The following is a 12,775-nucleotide window of genomic DNA, read 5'->3' as shown; positions in this document are numbered from 1 at the left end:
TTCTGTCATGTTAGTAACTTTACTGCAATAACATAGCCTTTTATCTTGTTATGCAGTCAGCCTCTTGTGCAGCATCTCGTCAGAGGCCTTCCAATCCTATGTCTCCTCTTTCTAAGGATTTGATTTCATTTTTTTAAACCAACAGAGCCACCCCACCTCCTCTGCCTACCTACCTGTCCTCTCAATTTACAAACGTTTGTAATACCAAGCTCCCAAATGTGATCTTCTCTGAGCACTTTAAACATTGATCTGGATTATATAACAAAAATTGTGAACACTAATTACAAAGTGAAATGTATATACATTCAGGCAGTGAAGAAAGCTAATGGCATGCTGGCCTTTATATCAAGAGGAAGAATTGAGTATAGGAGCAAAGAGGTCCTTCTGCAGCTGTACAGGGCCCTGGTGAGACCCCACCTGGAGTACTGTGTGCAGTTTTGGTCTCCAAATTTGAGGAAGGACATTCTTGCTATTGAGGGAGTGCAGCGTAGGTTCACAAGGTTAATTCCCAGAATGGCGGGACTGTCATATGTTGAAAGATTGGAGCGACTGGGCTTGTATACACTGGAATTTAGAAGGATGAGAGGGGATCTGATTGAGACATATAAGATTATTAAGGGATTGGACACGCTGGAGGCAGGAAGCATGTTCCCGCTGATGGGTGAGTCCAGAACTAGAGGCCACAGTTTAAGAATAAGGGGTAGGCCATTTAGAACAGAGATGCGGAAAAACTTTTTCACCCAGAGAGTGGTGGATATGTGGAATGCTCTGCCCCAGAAGGCAGTGGAGGCCAAGTCTCTGGATGCATTCAAGAGAGAGTTAGATAGAGCTCTTATAGATAGCGGGGTCAAGGGATATGGGGAGAGGGCAGGAACGGGGTATGATCAGCCATGATCACAGTGAATGGTGGTGCTGGCTAGAAGGGCCGAATGGCCTACTCCTGCACCTACTGTCTATTGTCTATATTTCTTTTAGATCTCAAAAATATTTGGCACTCCACAATGGACCACATTTCTTTTAACTTTAACAGCATTCATCTGTACACAAAGTGAAAACAATATTCTATATTTAAAGTGCCACAGTGCTAACATCATTTGTCCTTTATCAGGCAGACACTGCAGTGGTTGAAGTTCCAGGATTAAATCAAGGACACACAGTAAAAGAGCAGGATTAGACTTTTCATCCCATCAAACTTACTCCATGCAATTTGATCTTGGGCAAACTACAAGATATTCATGTCATGTTATTGAATGGCCTTAAGATCTATTGGTTGTAGGCAGAAGATGATGACATATCACAACGGCAGTGAAGGCAGAAGGCTTCAGCAGTGAAGAGTTCTGAGTCATCTTGCATTCCATGCCACTGGACCTTGACCCCGCTCTGTCAAGGACTGTGTGGTGACTGACCATGCATCGGCCTCTCTACATTATCATAAATACAAATAGACCCTATCGCATCCACCTCCACCATCGTTGCCGGCAGCCCATTCCACACACTCACCACTCACTGAGTAAAACACTATATTCCATCTGCCACTTCTTTGTCCCTTCTCCCCGTCTATCTGTCCTTCTGCAGTCTCCCTGCTTTCTCAATATCAACTACACCTTCCCCTAACTTCGCATCATTTGCAAACTTGGCCACAAAACTATCAATTCCGTCAATGAAGTCACAATCTTCTCTACATAATCCGAATAGAACATACAGGGCAAATGGTAGGGCATTGAGGAATGCAGTGGAACAGAGAGATCTAGGAATAACAGTGCATAGTTCCCTGAAGGTGGAGTCTCATGTAGATAGGGTGGTGAAGAAGGCTTTTGGAACGCTGGCCTTTATAAATCAGAGCATTGAGTACAGAAGTTGGGATGTAATGTTAAAATTGTACAAGGCATTGGTAAGGCCAAATTTGGAATATTGTGTACAGTTCTGGTCACCGAATTATAGGAAAGATATCAATAAATTAGAGAGAGTGCAGAGATGATTTACTAGGATGTTACCTGGGTTTCAGCACTTAAGTTACAGAGAAAGGTTGAACAAGTTAGGTCTCTATTCATTGGAGCGCAGAAGGTTGAGGGGGGATTTGATCGAGGTATTTAAAATTTTGAGAGGGATAGATAGAGTTGACGTGAATAGGCTGTTTCCATTGAGAGTAGGGGAGATTCAAACGAGAGGACATGATTTGAGAGTTAGGGGGCAAAAGTTTAAGGGAAACACGAGGGGGTATTTCTTTACTCAGAGAGTAATAGCTGTGTGGAATGAGCTTCCTGTAGAAGTAGTAGAGGCCAGTTCAGTTGTGTCATTTAAGGTAAAATTGGATAGGTATATGGACAGGAAAGGAGTGGAGGGTTATGGGCTGAGTGCGGGTAGGTGGGACTAAGAGTTCGGCACGGACTAGGAGGGCTGGAATGGCCTGTTTCCGTGCTGTGATTGTTATATGGTTATATGGTTATTAAACAGAGTCACGCACAGGTGTTCTCCGATAAGGGATTTGACCCATCTGCTTTGGAGAACGTTATACTCGACTCAAGTGCTCACTCTGCTATACTCAATGAGACTGTAAGATAAAGGAGCAGAATTCTGCCAGAGTCAGCTCTGACATTCAATCAGGCTGATTTTTTTTCCAGCCGCATTCTCCTACCTTCTCCCTATAACTCTTAATCATATTACCAGTCAAGAACTTATTAATCCCTGCCTTAAGCACATACAATGATTTTACCTCTGTGACAAAGAATTCCATGGATTCATCAGAGTCAGAATCAGGTTTATTATCACCGACATGTGACGTGAAATTTGTTAACTTAGCAGCAGCAGTTCAATGCAATACATAATATGGAAGAAGAATAAAATGATAATAATAATTAAATCAATTAAAGTATATGTATATTGAATAGATTAAAATAGTGTTAAAAAACAGAAATATATATTAAAAAAGTGAGGTAATGTCCATTTAGGAAACGGATGGCAGAGGGGAAGAAGCTGTTCCTGAATCACTGAGTGTGTGCCTTCAGGCTTCTGTACCTCCTACCTGATGGTAACAGTGAGAAAGGGGCATGCCCTGGGTGCTGGAGGTCCTTAATAATGGGCACCACTTTCTGAGGCACCACTCCTTGAAGATGTCCTGGGTACTTTGTAAGCTAGTATCCAAGATGGAGGTGGCTAAATTCACAACCCTTTGCAGCTTCATTCAATCTTGTACAGTAGCAACCCCCCCCACGCCCCCCCATACCAGATAGTGATGCAGCTTGTCAGAATGCTCTGGCTGCATCAGCATCCGGCTGAAGAAATTCCTCATCATAATTTTAAATCAATATCCATGTTGGACATCCATAGTCATGCTGGAAAATTTCTTTAAATTTGAAACTTTGCATCTGAAACAATTTGTATCTTATCCTGAGACTTTGATTCCAGGTGCTTTTGTTTAGTTCTAGACTCTATCCAGAAGAAGTCGACTCAGCATTCTCTCACAAGCTGACAAAAATGTGGAGACAGAGGAGACTGCAGATGCTGGAATCTGAAGTGATGGCGTCCTGCTGGAAGACATCAGCAGCCCAAGCAGCATCTGTAGAGGGACAGTCTACATTTCAGCTCGAGACCCTTCATCTGGATTCTTCATTGACTGTTCATTTTGCTTCACAGATGCTGCCTGACCTGTTGAGTTCCTCCAGCAGTTTGTTCTTTGTTCCTGTAAAAATTTGTAGATTTTAAATAAATCACACCTTACTCTAAACTTTAAATGTCAGGCACACAGTTCTTTCCCATTAAAAATAAAGTTATCCAACAGACTGAATCTTCACTGAAACTATTTAAGACAAGTTGCCTTGGTGAGGGGAACATGACTGTGAAAAGTACTCTGGATGTGGTCTTAATTAAGTGTATTGAGTATATGCAACACAAATGTTTTTTTTACAATACCTATAATATAAAATCAACATAGTCTCCTGACTTGATGGCATGAATATCAATATTTCCTTCTGATATTAAAAAATTCCCTCCCACTCCCTTTTTCTTCTATTCCCCACTTTGACCTCTGACCCTATCACATCTCTGTGGGTCCTCTCCTCCTTCCCTTTCTCCTATGGTTCACTCTCCTCTCCTACCAGATTCCTTCTTCTTCAGCCCTTTATCTTTCTAACCCACCTGGTTGCACCCATCATCTCCTAGCTATCTTCTTCCATTCCCCCCATCTTTTTATTCTGAAATCTTCCCCCCTTTCCTTTCCAGTCCTGAAGAAGGGTCTCAGGCTGAAATGCGGATTGTTTATTTATTTCCATAGATGTTGCTTGACCTGCTGAGTTCCTCCAACATTTTGTGTGTTACACTATATAATTGAGTTATTATCAAAATATCAATATAAGTAACTGAATAATGTGGAAGGAATTGCTCAGAGGCAGACACATTGAAATAGCATACTTTTGGACCATTATAGTGTGGTCTACAGTACTGAAGAGCTTCAGGAAAAGGTTTTGAAAAAACATTTTAACAAGTGTTTTGAGGGCTTTTGATTCAAGCATTGCTGCAGATTAATTCATTGACATGGCTCAGAATATGCAGCAGATGACGTAACTCCCTAGACCTAAAAAGCAATGTCTGAAAATCCTTTTGGGTGTTAGAACATAGAACATTACTGCATTCTAGTAAATTTCCCCTCTAAAGCTTCCACATCCTTCCCATGATGAGCCACCAGAACTGAACACTATACTTCAAATGTGGTCTAACCAGAGTTTTATAAAGCTGCAACATTACCTCATAGTTCTTGAATTCGATCCTCTGACTGATAATGTGCCATATGATGAGACCATATCGCCTTAACCACTCTATCAACTTGAGTTGCACTTTTGAGAGATCTTGGCTATGGACCCTAAGATCTTGCTGTTCCTCACACTGTTAATAATTCTGTCTTTAACCCTTTATTCTGCCTTCAAGTTCGACCTTTCAAACTGCCGCAATGCCAAGTGTGGAGGACATGATGTAATATAGAATGGCAAAATGGCTGGAATCACCAACCCTTCAGCTTTTATGTAACCTTTGGAAATGTCAGCATCTTAAATAGGATACAAATGTTTTATGATAACCTGTTTCATTAACTTTTTTTTATATAATAGAAGTTGATGTCCCTTACACCCCACCTCTATGCGGCTTGCTGTGCCATTGATTAAGATCACAGCTAATCATGTGCTTTAATTTCTTTTTTTAAAATAATTTTTTTAATTGAATTTTCACCCTTCCCCCCTCCCCTTAACCCTTCCCCCCAACATATCCCTATAGAAAAAAAAAGAGAAAAAAGAAAGAAAGAAAGAAAAAAAAAGAAAGAATGCCTGGATATCGGAAGATCCCCACATGCTCCATGGAGTTCATAAAAGCTTTAATATGTATATTTATTTCTTTCCCCAGATAACCAATAATTTTAACTTTGGAGCACCTATATATTTAATCCTATCTTTTGTAAATAAAGGTGCCAAATTTTCAGAAATATTTCATATTTATCTCTTAAATTATAAGTAATTTTTTCAAGTGGAATGCAGCTAAAAATTTCATTCTTCCAATGATCTATACTTAAGTTTGAATCCGATTTCCAAGTAACTGCAATAGCCTTTTGGGCTACTGCCAATGCAATTTTTATGAATTCTTTCTGATATTTATTCAATTTGGATTTCAATTTTATCCCTTCAATATCGCCTAGTAAAAATAATGTTGGATTATGTGGAAGTTGTATTCCAATAATTTGTTCCAGTAAAACTCTTAAATTTGTCCAAAAAGGTTGAATTTTAAAACAAGACCAAGTAGAGTGTAAAATAGTACCAATTTCTTGATTACATCAGAAGCATTGATCAGATAAATTTGGGTTTAATTTATTTATTTTTTGTGATGTAATATATAATTGATGTAAAAAATTATATTGCACTAGTCTTAGCTGGACATTTGTTGTATTTGTCATACTGTCAAGACATAGTCTTGACCAATTTGTTTCTTCAATTTTAATATTCAAATCAGTTTCCCATTTTTGTCTTGACTTATGAATTCCTTGTTTAGTTACCTGTTTTTGAATCAAACTATACATACAAGAAATAAATTTGTAATACATATGTAATGTGTTGTGCACCCTGGTCTAAAGAAAGATGGTTTCATTTGGCGGTATACATGTATATGGTTGAACGACAATAAATTTGAACTTGACTTGAGATATTTTTGTCTTCTATAACTCCATCCCTACATCTTCGGATCTCTCAGCATTCATCAGTCAATTCTCTATTACACTTGAATAAACTCAGTGACTTGGGCACCCACAGATTTCGATAAAGAGCATTGCAAAGATGTATACCAGTTTGCTTAAATAAAATTTTCCCTTATCTCAATCATCAATCCTCCTTTCAAGGCTGTCTCCCTTGATTCTATCATCTCTAAACGAGGTAGCAATCTTTCAGACGCTACCCTGTAAATTTCTCCCAGAATCTTGGATGTGTAAAAAGAAAACCAGCTCTCATTCTTCTGAATATCAATATTACCCCTGCTCCAGCTCAAAAACAAACCACTGGAAAAAGAAACAAAAAAAGACAAAACTCAGTGGGAGCAGCATTTTTGGTGGGAAACGATGCTTGATGCTTTAGGTTGACCAGGAATGGCTTCCCCCTTTTGTACTACCCCTCAATGATGGAATCAATCTAGTGTTTTTCCCAGGCAAATAGGCCCTTCCCCAGTCATGCAGAACTCAACTATAAACAACACCTTACGTGTAATCTCACCACGGACTTGTTGAGCAGAACTATTACTCTGCCTAGTTCCATCTACCTGCATCTGGATCATAGCCCTCCATACACCTTCCATCCATCTCCTTGCTGATGTTCAACACTGGTGCACCTTAGGGGTGTGTGCTTAGCCCACTGCTCTACTCTCCATATACCCATGACTGTGTGGCTAGGCATAGCTCAAATACCATCTATAAATTTACTAATGATATAACCATTGTGGGTAGAATCTCAGATGGTGACGAGAGGGGGTACAGAAGTGAGATATGCCGACTAGTGGAATGGTTTTGCACCAACAACCTGGCACTCAACATCAGTAAGATGAAAGAGCTGATTGTGGACTTTAGGAAGGGCAAGATGAAGGAGCACATACCAATCCTCATAGAGGGCTCAGAAATGGAGAGAGTGAGCAGTTTCAAGTTCCTGGGTGTCAAGATTTCTGAGGACCTAACCTGGTCCCAACATACTGATGTAGTTATAAAGGAGGCTATATTTCATTAGGAGTTTGAAGAGATTTGGTGTGTCAACAAATACAATCAAAAACTGTAGATGTACCATGGAGAGCATTCTGACAGGCTACGTCACTGTCTGGTATGGAGGGGCTACTGCATAGGACCAAAAAAAGCTGCAGAAGGTTGTAAATTTAGTCAGCTCCATCTTGGGTACTAGCCTACAAAGTACCCAGGACATTTTCAAGGAGCGGTGTCTCAGAAGGGCAGTGTCCATTATTAAGCACCTCCAGCACCCAGGGCATGCCCTTTTCTCACTGTTACCATTAGGTAGGCGGTACAGAAGCCTGAAGGCACGCACTCAGCGATTCAGGAACAGCTTCTTCCCCTCTGCCATCCGATTCCTAAATGGACATTGAACCCTTGAACACTACCTTACTTTTTAAATAAATATTATTTCTGTTTTTTGCATGATTTTTAATCTATTCAATATACATATACTGTAATTGATGTACTTATTAATTTTTTTCTTCTATATTATGCATTGTGTTGAACTGCTGCTGCTAAGTTAACAAATTTCACGACGCATGATGGTGATAATAAACCATGATTCTGATTCTTATCCAAACTTCGGTTAAATGCTGAAATTGAACCCGCTGGCAGCTCATTCCACATTTTCATAACCTTCTGTTTGAAGAAATGCCACCCCCCCCCACCATCCTCTTAAATATTCCACCTTTCACCCTTAATCCATGACCTCAAGTTCTAGTCTCATCAAAATTAGTCAAAAAGTAGCTTTAAGAGGCTCTATAACTCCAAGCTAGTCAGGAATGATAAATGATAATTGTGCACCTGTCCATCCAGATCACCTTGTGATCTTAACAGCCATAAGACCATAATACACAAGTGCAAAAATAGGTTATTCGGCCCATTGTGTCTGCTGCTCCATTCCATCTTGGGTGATTTATTATTCTTCTCAACCTCATTCAAGTCATGGTATGGTCATGCCAAAAGCAATGGTGCAAGACCACACCCTGACTCTGCAGGTCAGGTAGCATTTGTGAAAAGGGAAGCAAGGATAATGTTTCAAGTCAATGATCTTTCAACAAAATGGGGGAGATGTTACAAGGGGAACATGTTGCAGAGAGGCGAGCGGAATCGGAAGAAAGTAAGGTCTGATAAAGGATCTCAGACCTGAAGTAATAACTCTGTTTCTCTTGCCACAGATGCTGCCTGATCTGCTGAACTTTTTCTGCTTTTATTTCAATTTCCAGAATCTGAACTGTTCCTCTCACTGTTACTTGGAGTTCTGTGATTTAGGCAGATACGAGGAGAGACTGAAGGACATAAGTGCTGCTATAGTCAGCTGAAAGACGGTGGGCAAAATATGTCCACAGTGACCACACCTAGGGTAGGATGAATGAAATCTGAAGTACGAGAAGGGTGTAGAGAAAGGAACATAGTGTGGAGCTATTGGCCAAGGTTCCCTGTACTATGGTTTCTGAGTTAACTACTAATTATAAACATGAGGAATCCTGCAGATGCTGGAGATCCAAAGCAACACACACAAAACGCTGGAGGAACTCAGCAGGTCAGGCAACACCTATGGAAAAGATCAAACAGTCGAGTTTCAGGCCAAGACTCTTCTTCAGAACCGGAAAGGAAGGGGGAAGACTCCAGAATAAAAAGGTGAGGGGAGGGCAAGGAGGATAGCTAGAAAGTGATAGGTGAAGCCAGTTGGGAAGGAAAGGCAAAGGGCTGAAGAGGAAGGAATCTGAAAGGAGAGGAGAGTGAGCTACAGGAGAAAGGGAAGGAGGAGGGGACCCAAGGGAGGTGATAGGCAGGTGTGAAGAGGTAAGAGGCCAGAGTGGAGAATAGAAGAAGAGGGAAAGGGGAAGAGATTTTGTTTTAAAACCAGAAGGTGAAAATGATATTCATGCCATTAGATGTGAGGCTACCCAGATGGAATATAAGGTGTTGCTCTTCCTCCCTGAGTGTGGACTCATGATGGCACAAGAGGGATCTATGGGCTGACATATCAGAATGGGAATGGGAACTGGAATTAAAATGTTTGGACACAGGGAAGTTCCACTTTTGGTGGATGAGCAGAAGTGCTCTACAAAGTGGTCCCCAATTTATGACAGATCTCACCAAAGTAGAGGAAGCCACACTGGACACAATAGATTCGCAGGTGAAGTTTGACCTCACCGTGAAGGACTGTTTGGGGTCCTGAACATAGGTGAGGGAAAGGTGAACGGGCTGGTGAAGCACTTTGGCCATTTGCAGGGATAAATGCCAGGAGGAAGATTAGTGAGAGAGACAAATGGACAAGGGAAACAGGGAGGGGGCAATCCTTGCGGAAAGTGGAGAGATGGGTGGAGATAAAGATACGTTTGGTGGTAGGATCCATTTGGAGCTGGCAGAAGTTGCAGAGAATGATGAGGCTCGTGGATGGTAGGAAATGGACAAGGGGAACTCAATTGCTGTTAAGGCAGTGGGAAGATGGGGTGAATATGGATGTCTAAAAAATGGAGAAGATACGGGTTAGGGCAGCATCAATGATGTTTGAAGGGAAATCCAGTTCTTTGTGGAAAGAGGACATCTCTCATGTCCTGGAAAGGGAAACCACACAGGAACAGATGTGGCAAAGATTAGAGAACTGAGAAAAGGGGGTAGGAGTTTTACAGAAGTGGGAAGAGATATGGTCAAGATAATTGTGGGAACTGGTAGGTTTATAAAAGATGTTGGTCAACAGTTTGTCTTCAGAGATGGAGACAGAGAGATCCAGTAAGGGGAGAGAGGTGTCAGAAATGGACCAGGTGAATTTAAGGGCAGGGTGGAAGCTGGAGGCAAAGTTGATGAAATTGACAAGTTTAGCATGGGTGCATGAAGCGGCACCGATGCCGTTGCCAATGTAGTGTTGTTTCCAGCAAAATCCCGATTGCTTAGTTGTCAATGGGGAGCATTTTTATTACTAATAGCTTTTCCTAATTTATTTTCTCTAAGTGGACCCTTTGGTCAGATTTGCTCTGAATGACCATCTGTTGCCTTAATTAGCAGGCATACTCAATTAAATTAGTGTGCCAACGTTACCCCAGTGGTTTATGTACCTCAGGACAGAGATTAGGAAATGAAAATTGCCCGAGAGCACACTTCCTACTGTGCCTGCACCACTGAGTAGTCACCTATAGAGGGGGCATTTCTCTGTGGTACCTGTATTCTGGCCGTCTTTAAAAATATACTTCATAATTACTAAACTAACAGTGAAAACAAACAAAACTCGCCGGCACAGCCTCCTATTTTTGTTTTCTCTAGAAGAAATACTTCCTAACAACGTCTCTCTAAAACTTTGCACCCTCTGTTTTCCGCAGCTATAAACTGGTAGACGACTGTGCGCGCAGTGGCAGCTTCGTGCAGACCTGTTGGAATATTTAATCTCCAAATAGCGGGAGTCTCGAACAAGAGACCCTACCGCCTTTTAACCCGTCCACCGGAACTTTAAAGCCATCTGTGAATAATATGTTCTAAGTATAAAGTTAGCCCGTCTTTACTTACAAAAAATGCGAAAAAATAATTTAGCTTGAAATGCATCAAAAACATTGAAACTAATATATTTACTCTTTGGAAGACTTACCCGTTATGTGAAAGGAAAGTGCCAACCTGTAGAGATGGAACAAAATCATTTTGCGTTGTAAAATGCCGAAAGAATATCCTGGGGTTTTGAATCAATTCCTGATGGAAAAATCCTAGCGATCCCAGCAAAATACCGATTGCCGAGTTTTCCTCTTTCCGCCCAAGAATCTCGCCTCGAAGCAGTTACTTTAATTAAGACTAGTTACAACGAGTCTCTTTTGGATAGATATCTCTAGCAATGAGATTTATTTCCATTTTGGGGATTACTTTTTGCGTTGTCCCCTTTGCTTCTCTTCGCCGAAGTTTCTGAACTGAGAGAACAGAGGAAAAGCGTCACTTGTACTAATGAATCGGGGTGATTCACGAGAACCACATTAGATCCGCCCGGAACATCACTGGAATACCCACTCCCCAACTCTACAATTGTTTCACAGTCAAAAAAACACCTCATTGCCCAGTCATTACTCAATTTTAATGTGACATCTATTTGAAATTATACATCAACCGGAATTATTGGTCTATTAATAGGACCTCAATTCAAGAAAGTAAAGGAGAGGGTTGCGCTGGCCATAGACCATTCCTTTTCCACACTGTTTTTAACTTGCCCAACCACAGAGGCAGGATATTATTTGAAAACCGGCTATCGCAGTCTCCTCGATACCAAGGTACCCTGCAAAACACGAACAGTTTGAATTGCATCAGGATTTTCACCTTATTGCTCTTGCATAGCATTGAATATAAGCAGGCTCCTCCCACTAAGGTTGGGTGAGACTTGAACTAGATGTCATGGGTTAAGGGTGAAAGGTCAAATATTCAAGGGGCAACTTCTTCGCTTAGTAAATGCAGAGAGTGTGGAACCAGCTGCCAGTGGAAGTGGTTGATGTGGTTTCGATTTCAACATTTAGGAGCATAGAAACATAGAAAATCTACAGCAGAATACAGGCCTTTCGGCCCACAAAGTTGTGCCGAACATGTCCCTACCTTAGAAATTACTAGGCTTACCCATAGCCTTCTATTTTTCTAAGCTCTATGTACCTATTCAAAAGTCTCTTAAAAAACCCTATCGTATCCGCCTCCACCACCGTTGCCGGCAGTCCATTCCACATATTCACCACTCTGCGTAAAAACTTACCCCTGACATCTCCTCTGCACCTACTCCAAAGCACCTTAAACCTGTGCCCTCTTGTGGCAGCCATTTCAGCCCTGGGAAAAAGCCTCTGACTATCCACATGATCAATACCTCTCATCTTGTACACCTCTATCAGGTCACCTCTCATCCTCCGTCGCTCCAAGGAGAAAAGGCTGAGTTCACTCAACCTGTTTTCATAAGGCATACTCCCCAATCCAGGCAACATCCTTGTAAATCTCCTTTGCACCCTTTCTGTGGTTTCCACATCCTTCCTGTAATGAGACGACCAGAAATGAGCACAGTACTCCAAGTGAGGTCTGACCAAGGTCCTATATAGCTGCAACATTACCTCTCAGCTCCTAAATTCAATTCCACAATTAATGAAGGCCAATACACCATATGTCTTCTTAACCACAGAGTAAACCTGTGCAGCTGCTTTGAGCATCCTATGGACTCAGACCCCAAGATCCCTCTGATCCTCCACACTGCCAAGAGTCTTACCATTAATACTATATTCTGCCATCATATTTGACCTACCAAAATGAACCACTTAACTGGGTTGAACTCCATCTGCCACTTCTCAGCCCAGTTTTGCATCCTATCAATGTCCCGCTGCAACCTCTGACATCCTATTACACTATCCACAACACCCCCAACCTTTGTGTCATCAGCAAACTTATTTCCCTCCACTTCCTTATTCAGGTCATATATAAAAATCGTGAAGAGTTAGCGTCCCAGTAAGCGTCACCGACCTCCGTGCAGAATATTACCATCTACCACCACTCTTTGCCTTCTGTGAGACAAAGCAATGTCCCCTTGGAGCC

General features: G+C 41.4%; 1 protein-coding gene across 3 annotated transcripts in view; it reads right to left on the bottom strand.

Annotated features, from left to right (window-relative positions):
* Window positions 1-11,119, bottom strand: part of tie1 (tyrosine kinase with immunoglobulin-like and EGF-like domains 1) — a 104,613-nt gene extending 93,494 nt beyond the window's left edge. For all 3 annotated transcript variants that reach the window (XM_073062776.1, XM_073062777.1, XM_073062778.1), the window contains exon 1: window positions 10,824-11,119. In XM_073062776.1, the coding sequence (XP_072918877.1) occupies window positions 10,824-10,872 (49 nt within the window). In that variant the 5' untranslated portion in view covers window positions 10,873-11,119. The remainder of the gene's footprint in view (window positions 1-10,823) is intronic.
* Window positions 11,120-12,775: the final 1,656 nt, after the last annotated feature.

Source organism: Hemitrygon akajei, chromosome 12 (assembly GCF_048418815.1).
Source record: "Hemitrygon akajei chromosome 12, sHemAka1.3, whole genome shotgun sequence".
Classification (NCBI taxonomy): Eukaryota; Metazoa; Chordata; class Chondrichthyes; order Myliobatiformes; family Dasyatidae; genus Hemitrygon; species Hemitrygon akajei.
Note: the sequence above shows the minus strand (reverse complement) of the source record. Positions and strands in the feature narration are given on the sequence as shown.